This window comes from Thunnus thynnus, chromosome 19, assembly GCF_963924715.1.
Source record: "Thunnus thynnus chromosome 19, fThuThy2.1, whole genome shotgun sequence".
Classification (NCBI taxonomy): domain Eukaryota; kingdom Metazoa; phylum Chordata; class Actinopteri; order Scombriformes; family Scombridae; genus Thunnus; species Thunnus thynnus.
In genome coordinates this window covers 2684749-2705361 of record NC_089535.1, presented here as the reverse complement: position 1 = coordinate 2705361, position 20613 = coordinate 2684749, and the positions used below count along the sequence as shown (strand labels likewise).

The 20613-nt window shown below is 38.3% G+C and overlaps 1 protein-coding gene and 1 long non-coding RNA gene across 2 annotated transcripts; both read right to left on the bottom strand.

The window, feature by feature from the left end:
* Positions 1–2817: 2817 nt before the first annotated feature.
* LOC137170824 (gasdermin-E-like) lies at positions 2818–11714 on the bottom strand. Its single transcript, XM_067574416.1, has 10 exons — positions 11303–11714; positions 10648–10849; positions 10267–10432; positions 8769–8862; positions 7985–8026; positions 7763–7819; positions 6702–6829; positions 6312–6447; positions 6148–6218; positions 2818–5193 (listed from the first exon to the last, which is right to left on the bottom strand). Exons 1-10 carry the CDS (start codon positions 11505–11507, stop codon positions 4960–4962), a joined length of 1335 nt encoding a protein of 444 aa, XP_067430517.1. The 5' UTR covers positions 11508–11714; the 3' UTR covers positions 2818–4959.
* Positions 11715–15790: 4076 nt separating this feature from the next.
* LOC137170759 (uncharacterized) lies at positions 15791–18934 on the bottom strand. Its single transcript, XR_010924666.1, has 2 exons — positions 18588–18934; positions 15791–16672 (listed from the first exon to the last, which is right to left on the bottom strand). It is a non-coding gene; the product is annotated as an uncharacterized lncRNA (long non-coding RNA).
* Positions 18935–20613: the final 1679 nt, after the last annotated feature.

Below are 20613 nucleotides of genomic sequence, written 5' to 3'. Positions count from 1 at the left end.
ATATGAACTCTTATGTTTTACACATTAAATGACATCAGACTTAAACTGAGTACACGTGAGGAGAATTGTTATGAAAAATGAGTTGCAACAACTGTAATAGTCCAACTTTTGTTTTCACATTTCAACAAATCAAATGAAAATGTAAAAGAACTTTCATAACATTCAGTCGTCAGAATTTTTTATCTAATTCAATTTGTTTGCATATTAAGAACTATACTTAATGAAGATTTAGAGATTTGATATTCATACATAAAAAAACACACTTTTACCTCCGCACACTCAGCTCTACATGAATTTCAGGTAAACAAACACTTATGAGACTAAAAGCTGATACAAAAGCTCTCCTAAAAACTGAAGACAAGATATCAGAATGACATTAAATAGAAATAAGAGCAGAGGCTCCTGCTGTGATGAAAATTTGCCTCTACACCTAAACTGTTTAAATATATACTGACACATTAACCACTAAAACCACATTTCAGTGAGCACACATCCTGGCTCTGATACTTTCACACCTTACTGTCAGTTTTATGAACTGATGCAGAGATAAAACAGTCATGTCTAACCTTGTTTTCTCTCATGGCTACAGTCAAATCTAATCAGGTTTGAAGTTGAAGTTGTAGTCATGGTGTTGGGTTCTCACCTGTGTTTTAATTCTTCCTCTGCAGCTTCACACAGATCATCAGTCATGATGGGAACAGAAGAGCGTCCGAGGCAAAACTTCAAACCTCAATTCTGTGGAGAATCAAAGCGTTCCCTTTATGTCCCTTTCTTATCTGCACTGTCCAACTGTTAACTGTGTGTCAGATTCACCTTCTATTAAAACTACAAGATTATACTCTGCATATACTTACACACTCAGAGACTTTTCTGTTTTCACTAACAGGAAATGATTCATAAAGTGTACTGTGCAGTTTGTATAATCTGGAGACTTTACAAAAGCAAAATGTGACTTTTAAAGATATGTCCACTGTGCATAGTTTTGGTTTTACGGCACATACATGACTGTATTGTTCAGCATCTGCGCTCTCATCATCTTCACTTCACCGGTCAACAATCTTGATCAAGATCAGGGCTTGTATTTATCAAACTACTAAAAGTCAAATTTTGTGACTTCAATGAAAGATAAAAGGAAAAATCTTCACTTTGGCTCAAACTTGGGAATAAAAACTGTTGATCAAACATTCTGAGTGTAAAATTCAGTTAAATGTCAGAGAGCTGTGGAGGTGAGTTCATACATTTGCATTGATTTGATGATTCATCAATTTCTGATCATCTTCATTGATCTGCACTTTTCAGTGTGGAACTAAATTCTCCCAATTATCTGATTTCTGTGACGCAGCTCGTCAGCAGAACGTCTCACAGCACAATTTAGTTTCCATTTCACACAATTTTCTGTTATTTTATCCACATTTATACATTTATACATTATCAATATATTAGACTGCTGTTCATTTTGCAGATTTCACTTAACTTAAATGAACTTTTTAAGACATGATAATTATACATGCATTTGTCTCTTAGGAAGTTGCTTTTATGTTCCAGGCTCCTTCTGATTGGAATAATTTACCTGTAAATATTTGTTCTCTGTCATCATTTGGCTCATTTAAAAATGTTTTCTTCTCTTATCTTGAAACAAATTGCATGTTTTCAGTAGAGCTATCACTGACTGTGCCATCGATTTGACTCACAGCTACTCAGATAACAATCATCTCATTCGTCTATCAGGTTTCTCACACCAACTACACAATAGATATCATCATTCATTTCAATTATTCACTAGTCGAAGCCTTTTGTACCAGTTTCCCCTTTCCCTCTTGTATCTGTGTTTGTCTGTTGTAGTTGTTGTGTTTAGTAATAAATATGTAACTAAAACTGAACTTGGTGTTTTCTTGTGCTTGCATCTCAGTCGCTTAACCTTAAAAGACCTATACCCCCGCAAAATCATAATTAAGATAATTCTAATTCTCTTGTGTGGCCAACAACAGGGACTATTTACTTATTATTATACATCGCCTGATTCACTCTGACTTTATATTCTGGAATGTCTGTGTGTCCATCAGTAGAACAACTTCCTAAATGTTTCTCATTCTCTTCTCAGCTCTCGGCTGTTGAAAACAGCATGTGAAAACAATAAGCATGTGAAACAACAAGATATACAGCATATAGGGAGTTCAACAGAAGAGGCACATGTTGGCAAACTTGAGATAGGTGGTCATGACAGTTTTGAATTTGGACTACTGTAATTGAAAGATAACAGATATTATTTTACAGCATTGTAACGTGAAAACTTTATGATTCCAATAAAAAAGCTACACTGTAATGTATCACAGCACAACTCAACTCCTGTAGAGGCAGCAAAAGTCATCTGATTGGCACGTTTACACTCAAGAAAATGAACATTTTGCATATTACTTAAAGTGATGAAGTTGATTATGTGTGACCTCTGTTTCAAGTATATCTTAACACATATTTATAAATGTCTTACAAGTTTTAAAGGGGACATGTTCTGCTTTATGTGATTTTCTGTCTCTTTACACTGTTATGTTTGACTTTTCCACTTTGAAGAATAATTTAATAAGCTAAGGTTAACTCTCTCTCAGGGCCCAACAGGTGAAGGAGCTTGGTGACCTGTCACCCCTCTGGGATGGGCTCTGCCATGATGTCATCAACCACTGCAACCCTCTCATTGGTTATCAGGAAACACTCACCATGCTCGACCAACCAAAATTGCATTGTTTTCACAGATTTTAGAAGTAATACTCCACACAAAATGTATGTTTTGAAACATCCATGTACAAGAAAAGTTTATTATTTCACAGAGAACAGAGGCTTGTGGTCAGTTTGGCTTCACAGTGATCATAATAGATTCTAGTGGTGATTTCATGGCACAAAAGAACATCCAAAAAACCCTTTTGAATGTGTGTGTTCACACAGGAAAAATATCAAATATACAGCTGAAACAAAGCTCTCATGTAATCTGGGTTTTATACTTGTGGGAAACTAGAGAGGTGAACTTTTCACACAGCCTTGCTCACCTTTACCTACAGGTGGTTGGAAGAGTCATGATTAGATTTATTTCTGTTGAATTCTTCCAGCTATGGAAGACTTCTTTATCTGGTGTTAACATCATTTAAAGAAAAAACATAATAGCAGTGTTTTTACAAAGTTTAGCTTCATAACTACAAATCATGTATACTTTACATTTCTGGAGATCATTTTCAAATGCCTGCTGTACAGTTTTAGATATGTTTAAAATGTATTTTTTTATCCTATTGCAGACAGACATTGGTTTGGTCTGTTCCACAAACTCATTCCCAGACCTTTGCTTGAGCTGTAATCCAACAGTGAACATCAAGTTTGCATTAATTTTTGTCAGTTACATTATCACTGTGTGTAGAGATGGAGGTTAAGGTCTGGTTCAGTTTAGGCACAAAAACCACTTGGTTAGGATTAGGGAAAGATCATGGTTGGGGTTAAAATGATCACTTTAAACGTGGTTAATACTTCCTTAAACATGACACTCATGGTTGAAACGTAAAGCAAATAGCTGTCTCCTTCCCCTAAGTCCATTATTGCCCAACCCACCTCCTTCTACTAAGGAAGTCACCTAATATCATCTGAACTGCGTCACCTCCCTGTGTCGTAATTACTACGGCCACTAGATGGCGTCAGTCATTCAAATGTAACTCTATGTCATTTTTGGAACATGAATTTACAACATATAGTATCCTTTTTCTTGGGAGGACAGGCTCAAAGCCTAAAATAAGCTTCAGATAAACTTTTAAATGCATTTTTGCACAAAATGACTGTGTGGACACACTGTGGATTTCGAAGGAGATCTTTTAATAGCCAGGATGAAGAGGAGGAATGATTACAGCCTGGAAAACCTCTTGCAGTGTTCATACAGGAACCTGAGTGGTGTGTTAAGACACAATGGAAAAATGGTGAATGCCGTTATTTAATATTACCTCTATAATAAAAGAGCTGACTACATTATGAGTGTGTTTTGGGCTTCATCAAGCTGAGTCCCTGCACGATGAGACACACTTTAGTGCCAAAGTTCCTCTTTTTGTTACTATACCTCCACCACAATTCAACGGGAAAACACTGTCCAAGGAAACAAAAATATGAAATTTGATGCTAAAAAGACTGATATCCACTTGATATGACTAACTCAGACTGCCAAAGCCTCCAACAAGTCCTCCAAATTAAAGTTGTACCTGCACTCCAAAATAACCCATTGGATTGTTTTCAGAACAACCTATTGGAGCATCATGTGCCACTTTCCAAAACAGGAGTTTAATATGCTGCTTTCCAAAACCATTAAAAACTCACTATTAAAAAATAATAATGTTTTCTGATGTGACAACGCTGTGGTTAAGGTCTGGTTCGGTTTAGGCACAAAAAACACTTGGTTAGGATTAGGGAAAGATCATGGTTGGGGTTAAAATGATCACTTGAAACGTGGTTAATACTTCCTTAAACATGACACTCATGGTTGACATGGTGTCCATTATTTCCCTTAAAACTAATTATCTAGCTATCCACCCAACCCACCTCCTTCTACTAAGAAAGTCACCTATGTCATCTAAACTGCGACACTTCCCTGGGTCATAATTACTACGGCCACTAGATGGCATCTGTCATTCAAATGTAACATTTTTGGCGCACGAATTTACAACCTTTACTGTCCTTTTTCTTGGGAGGACAGGCTCAAAGCCTAAAATAAGCTTCAGATAAACTTTTAAATGCATTTTTGCACAAAATGACTGTGTGGACACACTGTGGATTTCGAAGGAGATCTTTTAATAGCCAGTATGAAGAAGAGGAATGATTACAGCCTGAAAAACCTCTTGCAGTGTTCATACAGGAACCTGAGTGGTGTGTTAAGACACAATGGAAAAATGGTGAATGCCGTTATTTAATATTACCTCTATAATAAAAGAGCTGACTACATTATGAGTGTGTTTTGGGCCTCATCAAGCTGAGTCCCTGCACGATGAGACACACAAGCTCCAGCAGCACTTCTGGTGAGAAATCTTGTCTGTCCCACTGATCTCTCAGCTCTGTCAGCGTCTGATCTGTCAAACAGAGGAGCTCGGCCGCCCAGCAGAGCTCGCCTTCCTCCTGCAGGGAGACGGGCAGAGACTCTGGGAGTTTGACCTGAGCGTTCTCCTTCAGACCGTTCACCTGGACAACAAGACAAGACACAGACAGACAGAGAAAGATGTTCTTGAATGTTGCTGTGATGAGATCAATACAGCAACATTTAGAGTCTGTCAGTCCTTCCAGGAAATTGCGATTTTGCGAACACAATTAATTAATACAAATTCAAGAAATCCCCACAATATTGGCAAGAGCTTGCAATTTTATGAAATAACCTCAACTTTTCTACGTGACATGGCCAAATCACTTGGGATTCGCTTGTGATTTGGACCAATTGTGGCATTTGGTGTGGTGGTAACTTACCTTATTGCAGCACATTCAGCAAGTATTCAGGTGTATTCAGGTGAAAGATGGACAAATCTCACCTACCAACAAAAATGATGCCATAGACGAGCAAAACATTTCCCAAATGTTCCCAAAGGAGGTTTGATTCAGTTAGTCAGACAAACACAAGCTGTTCAGACAGCAAAGATGGACATAATCTACCTCAAACATAAAAATGGGCACTTTGGAAATGAAACTATATTTTGATATTAATGCATTTATTTCAATGGCATTATGGACTAATTTTATATGGTTCTAATACTGAGGTGAAAGTTTATTTAATTAAGGCTTATAAATTGAACTCAAGTACGGTATTTTCTTTTTTATATAACTTGGAGCCCATGGTTCTCATGTCCAGAATATACATTTAAAAATAAACACTGAAATATATTTGTTTCTGTGATATCTAGTATGCTTTTTATCGAAGGAAATGATTACATATGACTCTTCATTGGTAGTAGATTTTTTAAAAATCACATTATTTTCCTTTTTCTAAATTTTACCGCAAAAAAAAATGCATAAAAAATTGCAAATTGTATTGCAATTGTCAAACAGCCTCTGCAAAATCAGACATTTTTTTGCTGCAATAATCACAAAAAACTGCAAAATCCTGGAGGGACTGGCATGTAGATGTTGGTGAGGGAATAAACCAACCAGCTGCTGGAGGACTCTCAGTGTTTCAAGACTGCAGGTAGCCAGAAGAGCTGCAGCATTGTCTGGTAGAGCTGAGGAGAAAAAATAACAGAGAAAAATCTTTATTTTATTCATCATGTGCTGTAGATTCTGTCAAATTCTGTGTAGTGTGTGTCAGTCCATACCGTCCATGGCGCTGACTAGCAGGTGAGCAGCATCCTTCTGAGAATTGGAGATTTCAGAAACATCAAGAAGATCCATGAATGAAGAGACAGCTGGAGACTCTGGACACTCAAACACTCCTTTACTGTTCTGATCCAACTGAAGAGAGGAAACAGAGGAAGAGATGTGTCTGCTGACTGATAAAGTCAAACCTTAAAGGACAGGTTCCGGTTGTTTCAAGTCTGTCTTAATGCAGTACTGATGTGTTCATATGTGCTATTTATTCATTAATAAAGATCACAAACATACATCATGTCACCAGTAAGTGATAAATGTTCCCTTCAGAAACCTCTGGAGGACCACACATAGCTTCACACAGGTTTCACCCTGACTGTTGAGAACATTGGTCTTACTGTTTCCACCAGTAGAGAGAGAGCGTCTCTGTCGTGCAGAAGCTCACTGAGTGTTTTCAGCAGATCACAACGTCTCGACTCATGAAGTTCTTCCAGCGGCTGGAGAATAGCTGCTTTCTGAAATATGTCTGCAGGAAACACAACAGCAGTTACCATTTAATCCAGTGAGTAAAGTAGTAAAGTTCAACACAACATAACGAAGGTCAATGTAATGATGCTAAATGTGCATCTGATATCAGGTTTTCACTGCCTGTCAGAAAAAATAAGAAATATTTTTACATGATGTTGATTACTAAACATTAAAAAAAAACAAACAGCCATCTTCTGCCCTCCTCATATACGTCCAGACTACTTTTTATACTGATTTCTGATCACCCTAGTTACCGTAGTTGTGTAACCATTTCTAGTCTTTTCTCTGTATGTTTCCTGCATGATATGATGTAGTACAGTCTCTGCATTGCACTGATGATGATAGTAATAATAATAATAATAATAATAATAATAATAATAATAGTGACATAGGTGGCGCTATAGAGCACATTTTGGTACTTTGGGGGATAATTTTTACATTTTATCAAATTTTTCACCAGACCTGATGTGCGTGCCAAATTTGGTGAGTTTTTGAGCATGTTTAGGAGGTCAAATTAAGGGTTTAAGTAGCGTAATAATAAAGAAAGAAAGAAAGAAAGAAAGAAAGAAAGAAACAAACAAACAAACAAACAAACAAACACACAAAAAACAATAGGGTCCTCACCCTTAGGCGAGGACTACTGTTTTACAGTAACTCATGTCATCGCAGTGCATAGGAAGTGATTAAATTTTATCCTTCATTATTTCACATTATTTTCCTTTGCTTGCAATTTTACCACAAAAAGAGCATATAAAACCACTGCAAAATCAGTTTTCACCACAAGAGGGCAGCTAACATGTGGCAGATGATGAACACCAGGTTTTTCAGGTGATGACTGATCTTGTTGATGATGTAGAAGTCTCAGAAACTCAGGTATGGAATATGATTTAAATGAGGTTACATTGTGAAGACATTTAAGACTCAAACTGACCTTCCGTCAGTTGTTGCAGCGTCTCATCGTCTCCGTCTGTGCTGACCCTCCACCATCCTGCCGAGGTTTCCATGGTGTCAATTTATAAGTTATTGGATATAAGATGGAGTCAACAACAGCAGCATCAGTATGACAGTGAAGACAGAGATGAGCAGTAAACAACAGAACTGATCTTCTCAGTATAAAATCTGTTTAAAAGTTGATAGAAAGCTAAAAACAGACCTTTGTCATAATGTTTCATTTTGATGAATCGAGGTAGAATTCCTGAACAAAAGTGAAGAACAAGTTATGAAGTTATGCGCTACAAACTAAATCATTGATCATCTGTCTGACATTTAATAATGATGATTGAGTTATTACAGCCGATGATGTTTCACCGAATAATTTAGTGAATTAACAATATCTGGTCACATGAATGACTTACTTTTCCTTCACAGAAAAACTCGTCTGTAGCTTTTAGATGGACTATAACACTTATTTATCTATTTATCATTAATAATCAGTATCTTAACAGTTTAAAATGGTTTATAACTCACTATAATGTAGTTATAAGCAGATATAAGGACATTTTAAGTGTTTATTTACTTCAGTATTTTATAACTTCTCCTATGAAGACCTATTTTACATTATGACAGCTGTGTTTTATTATATTGTCATACATCTGTTTATACAGCAGGAAATACTTTAAGGTGTCAACAGGAAGTGTTATGGTTGTTGACTATTATATCAATAAACACTTATATCTGCTGACAGCTACATCATAGTGAATAATAAACTGTTTAGTATCTCTTTATAAACTGATTTTTAATACATAACAAAGAGTTAAAAACATGTATTAACTCTCTTCTAATTATTACTGATAAATAGGTGGAGTAAACAGGAAGAGATAGCTTCCGTGTTTTCTTTAAAAGAACGTGTTCAAACTGTGCAGATGTGATTTACAGCAGCACTAACATGAGTTATGTGGGTGAGTAGAGACGCAGTAACAGACAGAGTTGTGTCTCACCCAGAGTATTGTCCTCAGTGGTGATCTCCATCAAGCTGTAAGCGATGGTAACATCTTTGGGAATAGTGAAGCTTGTCTCCTCCTTCTTCTTCCTCTGAAGGAACAAACACAGCAGGATCACTGAGACACGTTTACACTCACACATTTCAGGTGTCTCGTATCAGGATAAAATCCAGACATGATTTCAGGGGTTAATTCTTGTGATTCTCTATATTTTTCTTCCTGACACAGAAATACTTTTCAGAGACTGAAACTGTGATCGCTATTATTAGTCTTTGGAGCCGTTTCTAAACAAACTAATATGACCGAACTCTTCATAATGAAGGCCCCTGTAGACTAATTCTCATCAAGATTGGATACTGTTGCAGCAGGGCTGCCACACAGCGTTAAAGTAATGGCAGATACATCACTAGCCCTATTAGCCTCAAGAGGATCAGAGGGATATCAGACCCTTAACCTACTAGTTCCTCTTGCAGTATCCTAAATCCTAATGGAATACAAAACAAGCAATTTAACACCTGCAAGAATGATGCATTACAATGATGTCCTACTAACCCTTCCAAATGTCACCATAACCCGTCCTGTACTTAACCCTGCTACACGTCTCCCAACAGAAGAAGATGATAAAACTCTTGATTGTCTGGCTGTAGTTGCTCAGATCTGTTCACCACGACCAGACCTAACTGTAACACCCTTGTCTAATGCTGACTTGATTCTCTATGTAGATGGCTCAAGCAGAAAGGACCCACAAACAGGTGAGAATCAAGTTGGTTATGGATTACATTGTTGAATCCAGCAGGTCACCATTTATACAAGTTGCTGTCTGTATAAATGGTGCAGGATGCTTTCAGGGTTGTACATGATTTTGGGACATTGTGGAATGAGAAGATTTCTAATATCAAGTAAATGAATTGCACATGCATCGCTGGTCTCTAACCTGTTAGAATCTATTTATCTATCAGTGTCAAGAGGAAATGAAAGCACAGCAAAGGCAGCTACACAAGCTCCAATCCAAACTGTGATGCAAATGTCTAACATTTCTTCTCTTATAACCCCTTCTGTCTCCTTAGCTGAACTGGTTAAAGCCCAGCAGAATGCTCCTACAAAAGAGGGGAAACTGTGCCAAAATGTTTGTTTTTTTATCTTACAGGACAGACACATGGGAAGAAGGACTACGTGCCAACAGGGGGGATGGTAGAGACTGCAGACAGATATTGGTACACACAAAAATTTAGGTGAGCACATGCCTTCTGAGACATGTTTTGAAAATTTAAAAATTGTAGAAAATAGAGTTATTGTCTATGATGAATAATACAAATAATCTTTTACTCTTCAGTTGGTTCTTTAAGGTAATCTTAAGTGTAATTCTTGGAGTCTGATGAATACAGGCCCAGACCTTCATGAGTACCTGAGTCTCTAAAAGGATTCTCATGAAGACGTTTAAATTAAAATTCATTTTATTCTCTGTAGTTTTTCTCTCAGAGACACAAACACTCACCCACAATGAACATCCGAATTTTTGGAACACTGCTGACACAAGGCCGTTCTTTCCAGTTTTGCCATAAAACGTGACAGGAGCAGTGTTGTAGACCGTCTGGTGAACAAAAGTCAGCTTCTCCGTCTCCTTTAGTTTCAGCGTGTCCACCATCTTCTCCTTTATCTTCCTGCAGGGAACACAGACGAGAGGAGGAGGGTTGAGGATATTTAATGAAACATGAGAATATGGAATGAATCATGGAACATTGTTATCCCCATGTGAGATCTTTGATGAATTTTCAGTCCATATCCTCACCAATAATTGACTGAGAGGCCTTCACACGTGGAAACAAAGCAGAGAAACTGGAGTTTTTCTGACACTCAGAGACAAACAGAGACGTACTTGTCAGCGCAGCTCTCCTTCAGTTTTTTGGTGTCCACTGTCTTTTTCCACAGAGTGAAAGGGGACACTCCATCCACAGTGTCCACAGCTGCAGACACTTTCACGTCAACTTTAGGTGCATCAAGTCCTGCTGCTGCACGGCCTCCAATACTGCTGTCATTCAAGTTCTCAAAATCCTTCATCAGAACCTCCTCTTTGCACTCTGCAGGGACATTTTACCTCATTATTTCAGAGCTTTTTATAAGTATTGCATCATTTTCACTAAAGATCTCATAGTTTTGACTAAATATCTCACAATTTGGGCTAATCATCTCATAATTTTGACAAAGTATTTAATAATTTTGACATTTTTTTTGCTACTTATGGACTATTATCTTATTTTATCAGAGGGAAGTAGGGTGGCTGGGGTGTAACTTCATTATATATATGTAACTACTGTAGTTAAGAGTAATATTATATTTTACATAAAAAACATGATAATCTTATTAAATATGAATAATACTTTTGTACTTTTACTGTGAAACTTTAGCTACATGAAGCTGATCATCTGTATAATAAATACAAGACTTCTGCATGTAATGAAGTATTTTTATAACGTGTTTTTGGTATTTTTACTGCTGTTACACAGCATATACTTTTGTGTCAGAATACACACCTATGGAGAAGTCTGGCTCCTGCAGCAGGTCGAGCAGTGTTTGATCGCTGATCTTGTACTCAACGGTTGACCAGAAGATTCTCTTTTTGACTTTAACTTTGACCAGAGTCAGCATGTCAATCTTCTGGTTGGCATTTTTGTTGTAAATGAGATCTCCCTCCGCGCCCAGACACTTCACAGCTGCTTTGGCTTTAGCTGCAAACATCTCCGTGGAAACAAAAACACACCAAGTCCTCGTCACTTCCTGTCAAACTAAGTTTACAGTTGTTAACAATCTGAGTTTCTTAACTCTTAAAAAAGAAAAGGACAAATTCTCAGCATGCAAAGCAGAAAGATCAGACTGACGCTCTGATACGACAAGAGTCTCTATTGTCTTTTACTCTTGTGGTCGAGCTGCTTCTGTCCTTTGCTCTCTAAGTTGGACTTTGACTGAAGGCGAGGCAAACACACACACACACACACACACACACACACACACACACAAGCACAGCTATCCTTGTTAGGACATTGTTTGATTGTTAGACCATTCATATTGTACAGCCTAACCCAAACCCTAACCATAACCTAACCTCAATTCACACCTTACCCCTAATCTTAACCAGGACCTCAGAAATGACATTTTGCTGCATTAGGACTGGGCTTTGGTCTCCATGAGGACTATTGGTCCCATTCAGAAACAAACGCATGCACATGAAAGTGAAAATAGCAGTGCAGGAAACTTTGGCTCTCAAACTGTGACAAACAGTTTGTTTCTTGCTGCACCTCCTTTCTCCTCTTACTAACCATGCACATATATGCTCTTTCGCACACACCAACACACACATTTGATGGGCAGATAACTTGGTTACAGCACTCCGCTCTGTTCCCAAATTATCCCATTGTTCATTTGTTTGTTTGTTTGTTTTCCCTTTTGTGAATAAAATGTATGGATTGATTAATTCTACTGGTCCTCTACACTATTATGTCCCTAGCCTCTATAATGTTTCTTTTACTATTTAAATCATATGGATGCTACTGTATAGCTTCACTGACAAATTGGCATTTGTAACACCTGACAGTGTTACCTCAAGGTTCAACTCACCACAAACACAGCTTCACAGAGAACTTTCACTTTAAGTCTGTCTATTTATTATCCACACACACACACACACACACACACACACACACACACACACACACACACTGTAAATTCACTTCTCTGCCTTCACTCCTTCATTCACTTCCTGGAGGGCTGACAGTCCAGTTTAATGAATGTTTACACTTTTAGTGTTCATGGGTCAAATTTGACCTATATTTGAATTCGTTAACAAGCACTGAACAAAACATTAATTACCATCCAGTAAAATGTTTTATATGTTAAGTGACTTATTGTTCATCCATAGCAACAATGTATATAAATATGTATATATGTATACACACTTACCTTGATATTTTATGTACCTTAGACCACATTTAACTTTCAATGTACAAATCGCTTTTCGTTTTAAAGTTGGCACAATTTATCTATTTTATTGCTTATGATGAACAGAACAGGCAAATATAAGAACACTGACTAAAGTGACATCTGCATTTAGATCTATGGGAAAGACATCATTATAAACCTATGGGAGATGTTGGACCAAGGTGTTAGACAGCACTCTACACCGCCATCATCAAAACACCAAATGAGGGAATATCTTTTAGAAGAATGTTGTTCCATCCCTCCAGTAGAGTTTCATAGACTTGTAGAATCAATGCCAAGGCTCATTGAAGCTGTTCTTTTGGCATGTGGTGGCCCAACACCTTACTAAGACACTTAATGATGTTTCTCCTTTATTTGTCATCCGTCTGTATGTGATATGCATGAGGTGAATGAGGAGGCATGAGGTGACTAGATCATATAACATCTTATGGCGCTCTGCCTATTAATGAGGCTAGTGGGCCTCAATGTTAACTACGCCACTTGGCGTTGGAAATTTAACTTGATTTTGGGATCCCCGCAGATAGTACCAAAATAACACGGAGACATGAATTCTGACGCTGGATGGGCAATTTATTGAACAATAGTTATAAAATCAGGTTTTGGGCAGTTTTATTCATACAACTCAATAAAAGCACAACAGTCCTAAAAAGAGGCAAAATGTTAGTGCCAACTTGCCATGAACGCTACAGAAAAAGATAAAATTGGTAAGTGTGAACCACCTCAAAATCTTTAGGACCCAGACATGTAGGGGGTTACCTTTAAAGACAGAGTTAAAGTGCAAACAGTTACCACATCAGACCACCATATGCAGTGAAGGGGAGAGGGACGTCAATGGTACACCACCCTGTTCGTCTGGCAGGAACACTAGGAAAAACTGCTAGCAAGTCCTAGTAGTTGGCACCAACATTCCCATGGCCATCCACCTATAAGCTGGATCCAGTTTATAAATGATGAACACATGTACAAAAAGGAGGCACAACTAGCAGCAAGGTAACACAGGCAAAACAGCAGTGGCTATGACAACCCTCAAACAACTCAGTATCTGGTAACCCAGGTCAGTGCTATCTCAAGCAACCACAGGACATTCAAGGCAACCCAGGGGCATTATCAACTTACAATGCCTTCACTGTGATGAGCTCAACAGTTACAACAGTTACCTTCAAAGCAGGTTATCCAGCCTGCAGGGCCTGGGCAACTGATTGTTCAAAATGCCTTCCAGGAGACGAGGCTGTTCCCTAACCACATGGGACAAAATGCATCAAGAGTGAGATCTGTGTGCCTCCTACCAGTGAGCGGCAGAGGGAGGGGCTTTCACTGAGAGGAAAACAAGGACAAAGATGGTGGCATGACTAGGCCGAAAGCCTACCTATCACAAGTGTTTAAAATAATATACACCGACCAATCACAGATCATTTCTTTGTACCTTCAGAAACTCTAATAGATTAGCTTTGCTCTTTGTTCGTTGAGACAAGCTGATGCAAATTTTTGTGCGTGTTCTCTCTCCTTATTGTACAATAATCATTTTTAATCTTAAACCCAGCAGTGTTTTGTATATTATTTCATATGTGTGTTTAGTGTTTTCAGACAATTGCCACATTATTTGGAGGTTTCCACTGAGATGTGACAACCTGTTGCCCATTTCAAGGAAGGACAATCATCCTGATGGCCAGGGCAGTTTCAGATGACTGAGGAACCTCAATCCCATCTCATTGGGGTTTTTTTTGCAGAGATGCCTCCTTCCTTTCCTTTGTGATCTTTCAACACAACGTAACGAAGGTCGATGTAATGATGCTAAATTTGTATCTGATATCAGGTTTTCACTGCCTGTCAGAAAAAATAAATATTTTTACCTGATGTTGATTACTAAACATTAAGAAAAACAAACAGCCATCTTCTGCCCAGAACTAATAAAGCTGCTGCTTTGTTTACTACACAGACAAACAGCAGTTAGCTTAATAACCACATCAACAAAACTGCACATAAAGACAGCAGACAACCACACAGCCAGAGGAAATGAGCATTAATGGTTTTTAAAGGTATAATATGTAATGATTCTACATTAAAATGTCTAAAAACAACCAGACCTATGTTATATATGTTGTTGAGTTGTGTACTTACATTATCCCAAATGTTTCCAACAATTTTCAAACCCAGAGAAATCTGTAATTTAATCAAAGTAACGGACCGTTTCATTTGGTCGCATGTCAATGGCGTCATACCTCCTCTACCAAAGAGTAAACACGCACACGATGCATACGGCGGCGCTGTGTTTGTCCGCTACAATGGCGTCTACCAAAGAGTAACTTACACACATATAAGATAATACATTGGCGTTGTGGTTGTTCCATACAAACTGTTATAAATGGACTTTTATTCAGTTTTAAGCCACATTTTCATGATCAATTTAGGTCGCTTTTAACTAAATCTTTTAGCCGGAAGAAGGATTTTAGTCATTGGACGTCTGGATCTTAAGTTATCAGAGAAATAAACTGGACAAACGTTAGCAGCAGCTCGGCTAACAGCCACTCCAGGAAGTCCGGTGGTCACCAAACATCGTCAGAGAAATATTGATTTTTAGGTGAAACAGCTTTAATTAGTATTTTTAACGATTTTAATCTGCATGTACGTTTGTTTTTGGAGAGGAGGAGACCTCTGCGGATAATTCGGCTCCCGGTAAAAAACATCCCGAATTATTAACACTGGAGTAATCCTATCCAGGTGAAGCTGGTTATTTAGCAACAAAGACAACAACTCCCACGATCCCTTGCTACTTCACACCGTCATCACACTCCGTCTATTGTTATTGTTTTGATTGAGACCCCTAGCGGCTGAAATTATATATTGTGCGTTTAATGTTGTGAGGACACAAGATGATGACTTATGATCATATTACACAACATCTGGATCTCATGTGAACAACTAAAAGATTTGGATTTTTTACAAAAAAAAATATATTGTGTGATAAAAACAGTCTTTGTTTTTCAGTAAGAGATGTTTGACTTTACAGTCATGAGTCCAGAGATTGATTGTAAATCAAGTGAATTTTATTCATAAAGCCCAAATATCACGAATCACAAATGAACCCTGAGGTTAACACAACATCCTCTGTCCTTAGATCAATGATTCAGATAAGAAAAAAAACTCATTTAACAGAGAAAACATGTTAGAAATAGAAGATTGATCCCTCTCCAGGATATCAGAAGTACAGCAGACCTACAGGAAAAAACAGGATTAGAAGTCCGTTTACTTATCCTCAGTGTCAGTTCTCTCTCTGAAGTCATTAAGTTCTTTCTTCACCTTTTCAAGCCCAGTGAAAACTTTCTGACACTGATCAGCTGCGTCTGTAACACGCTGATCATTGTGAGAGACTCTGGAGAGCTCTTCAGCAGTGAGGAACACCTCCAGAACGCACATCTCCAGCCGGATGACGTTTCCTGTTTCAGCTCCGACCGACTCTCTCGGCATTTCCTCACAAAGCGTTTTTATTTTTTCCAGATCTTTCTTCAGCAAGTCAACATTTGTTCTGGATTCTTCCATCAGTTCTCTCAATTCCTTTGGGTTTCCTCTCACTCTGTGTTTTAGTTGTTTAATGAAACGAAGAAGAAGGACCGCTAGAGCGACGGTAACTGCTGCTGCTGGTGTCAAGCCTTTATAAAACAGAGTGACACCTACGAGAGCCGCGACCATGAAGTTGAGTGCGATGGCGCCTGGTTCTGATTCTTTCTGTATCCGTTTAACTTCAGCAGCGATCTTGAGAACCGCGTCCACGGTCTGTCTCATCCTCGGCTCCTTCTCATCGAACCGTTTGGTGAATGAATCTGTGTAGAAATGGAGCATTTTCAGTAGATTAAAAAAATCCATTTTCAGAAGGTTCCTTGAAGGTTTCCTCAGTTGACAGTTGGGAGTTTCTGTGGGTGGAGACAAAGATAACATCAGATAACACCGTTAGCCGCTCTCAGATTAGACTTAGAGTCAGGTAAAGGGGTTACAGTATAATTACAGTAGGGGAGAACAGGGTAAAATGAGCCAATTCCTTTATCCAATCATGTGACCTCAAGTAGTGCACATTACTCAATCCATCTTGGACTCAAGCACATGGAGAAAAGCAAAACAGAGCAAAACAAATGATTTTTGTCATGTCAAGTGAATTCATCATGTTACTAAAGTTATCAGTTGTGTATCTTAATTAAAATAGATAAGTTTTGGACATTATTACATGTTAATTTAAGTCAGTGTGAGCTACAAAACAAGGTCATAAACTCAACATAACTGTCGATATGAACCACTGTATGAAACAGTTTTGTCTAAATTGAGGTTGTGGTTTAAAACATGCCAGAGATGTTGGGGCAAGTTGAGTCAATGGTTCAATTTACCCCCGCAAATGATTTTCTGATATTCTAGAGACACTGTTCATATTTGATCACTGTTACAAGTGCTACAATGTTGATGAATAAATACCTAATTGTTGACTGATAGAAAAATCTGTACCTTGCATGGTGTACCATGTATGGTTATATGTTAGACGGCAGGGTCTTGCGGGTAACAGCAGGACAAAGTCATATGGAAGGGAGAGTTCTGCAAAGCTTTGTGTAGGTCTGGTAGGAATCTGTAAACAACTAAAGGTGCCTCCAAAGGCCATCAATATATACCAGTGAATTTCTTTCCTCTCTGCGGACTATCCGTGTCTGTAACATGTGATCTGTTTGAATTAAAGAGACGCTTGACTTCAACCAACCTCAGCCTATTGATAATTTATCTATCATTGACTAATGTTAAGTTTAAGCCACACACAAACATGCTGTACATACAGACAGGTGACAAATTAAAGGAAAAGCCAACATAAGGTGTTTAAGTAAGGTGTTGGGCCACCACCTGCTGCCAGAACAGCATCAATACACCTTGGCATTGATTCTACAGTCTCTGAACTCTACTGGAGGGATGGACACTATTCTTCAAAACGATATTCCCTCATTTTGATGATGGCGGTGGAGAACGCCGTCAGTCCTAAATCTCTCATAGGTTTTCAGCTGGTTTGAGATCTGGTGACTGTGAAGGTCATAAAATATGATTCACATCATTTAATACTCATCAAACCATCCTGGAAGAGAACACTCCCATCAGGATAGAAATGTTTCATCATAGGATAAAGCTGATCACTCAGATCAACCTTGTATTGATTAACAGAGGCACCAGACCCCTCACTGTAGGGGTCAAACATTCAGACCTGGACCAGTTTTTCCTTTAATTTGTCAACTGTCTGTTTACACAAAAGCACATTTATACACAAGTTCTTTCTGTAGCTAAAACACAAAGATCACAGTTTAATCTTTACTGAAAGTGTTGAGGTAGCATGTTGAACAATAAGACACAAACATATCATTTTACTTAAAAGTATGATGAGTTTTTTTGTTAAATTGATGCCATTTATAAAGTTCAAAATTATCTCAAAATTGTTTGATTGTTTGTGTCATTTTTATATCAGTATTTAATGGTAACACTAATTACCCCTTGAGCGCTTATTTTACCCCTACTTTGGGGTAAGTTTTGCCATTGGACTAACTTTTTTTGATGGCTTATTTTTCTAAAACCACAATAATTAGATCATTTGTTTCAATTTCTATAGGTACACAACAACCTGAGGTATATATATTAACTATTATTTGAAACAAATATACTTTCATTTTGCAGTAAAATCATCATCATCATCATTGTAAAAAGTGGCTCATGTTCTCCCCGCCCAACAACATGCTGTAACGTGTAGAAAAGCTTCTGGCAGTTCAACGAGCCGTAGCGACAAGTTTATATTCCTGTAGGTCAATTTACAAAAAGCTGAACAGCTGCAAACATCTGCAGGACGGTCTGTCTGCAGGGCTCCTCCTGTGGGATCGCTTCCGCTGCAGAGCTCTGCTGTCAGGACCGGAAACGTTAATGAATTCAAACAAAACGGAAAGGAAATACCACCAGAAACAGAGTCTCTGAGTCTGAATCAAAATGTCCACCTTCCGGACTTTACAGCCACAGCCTTGGTGGACTTTAGTCGTTCGTACTGTAACCAAAGAACTTAACTTGATAAGAAGTGAAAGCTAATTGGTTGTTCCGTTAGAATATCAGGGCGCAGCCGCAGAGCTCCGCCTCCGCCATGTTCGACTGAAGGCGTAATACCCATGTTATTACCCTCATCAAAGACCTCAGTGAACCCAGTCAAACGTCCCGAGAAGTGGCTGCTTCCTTGATTCTTGTACCTGCTGTTAGAGGAGGAGGAGGAGAGAGGGGATGAGGAAAAGGAGGCGGAGAAGGAGGAAGAAGAGGAGGAGGAGGAAGAGGAGGTGGTGAGATGTCCACATTCCTGCTCCTTCATGTGAGCTGTTTCTGGGTGACTCTCTGATGAGAGGAGTTATTTATTCCAACAGCAGCAAACCTGCTTTTTATCTTGTTAGCTGAGCAGAGAGCAAACAGAGCAGCGTTCAGTCTCACATTTCATACAATCCAACTGTGAAACTTTTGTGTAGAGAGTCACAAAAATTTAAAATAATCCTCCACAGATTTATTATTTCACTCCTAAAATATCATCAGACTCATGATGGACAGTTTTTATTTGAAAAAAGAAAGAAAGAAAATCGATGCAGCAGATTCAGAGATATCGTCTTTTTTATTCCACAGATTCTTCTTCTTTGTCAAAACCAGACGCCTACATTACCCACAATGCACCTGGAGATTGTGTTGCACTTAACTCAGTTTTGACTGAGTACTGTGTTTTGGCTTTATGGGGAGAAAACAGTCAAAATACTGCTTCCTGCTGGTTGAAAACACTGTGAACAGCTTGTTAATAAGTCAGAGGAAGCTGCAGTTATTTTTATCTTTCTTCAATCTAACACTGATTAACTGCTGCCTGGCAACAGCTGCAAATAGAGCAGGCTTTCTGTTTGTCCGAACAACAAATTAACTGTGATTTTTACAGATATACTGAAGTACATCGTATATAAAACAGTTTGAATATTCAGACTAATAAGAAGAAAAACTACATTAATGACCATTTTAATGCAGTTTAATGGATGTTGCAAGTGTCCCCAGGTATGAGGTCAGCTGCAACACCTCACTCCTCCTCTTCAAATGCAAATTTTAAGTTTATTACCACATGTAGACACATTTTAATGATGTGAGCAGTAAGCTGACAGATATGAGTTCAATCTATTAAAACTGTGAATAGTCTCAGAGTGTTTTACAACCGTCTCCACCCGACTAAACAAGCAGGAGAGACCTCGACTTATTGAATTTACAGTTATGTATAGAAAATTTAGCAAAAAAGAAAATAAAATTTATTTCAAAGTCCCTCTCCACTCAGAAATGTGTTTTTCTTCTTGTTCCTTCAGTTGGATGTTTGTTCTTCTTCTCTGTGCAGAATGATGGATGTGCAGAGTTTGTTTTCACATTCATCTGCTGAAGGAGGAAAGTTTCTCTGAGCCACCGTGATGTCACCCTTCCCGTGTTTGAAGCCTCGAGTTTGGCATTTTGACCGTCGCCATCTTGGAATTTTGGAGCCAGAAGTGACCATATTTGGGCGAGAGGGTGGAACTGACCCTAACGCTAGCTGCTAGCTTAGTTAGCACGGTGCATTTACAGCAGTGGTTCTCAACCTTTTTTGGACCAGCGCCCCCTATTATCCATTATCCAGGTCTCTTACTGCCCCCCATCAATTATAATGTAGGCTAATCGTCTCCCCTGAATATTAATGTTGATTATTATTCTGTGTTATATCATTTAAATCATGTCATTAGATGCCAAATAACAGATTTGTTTAACTGGACAGTTTGAATATCATAATCATTAGTTTCTCATGCAGGGAGCAAAA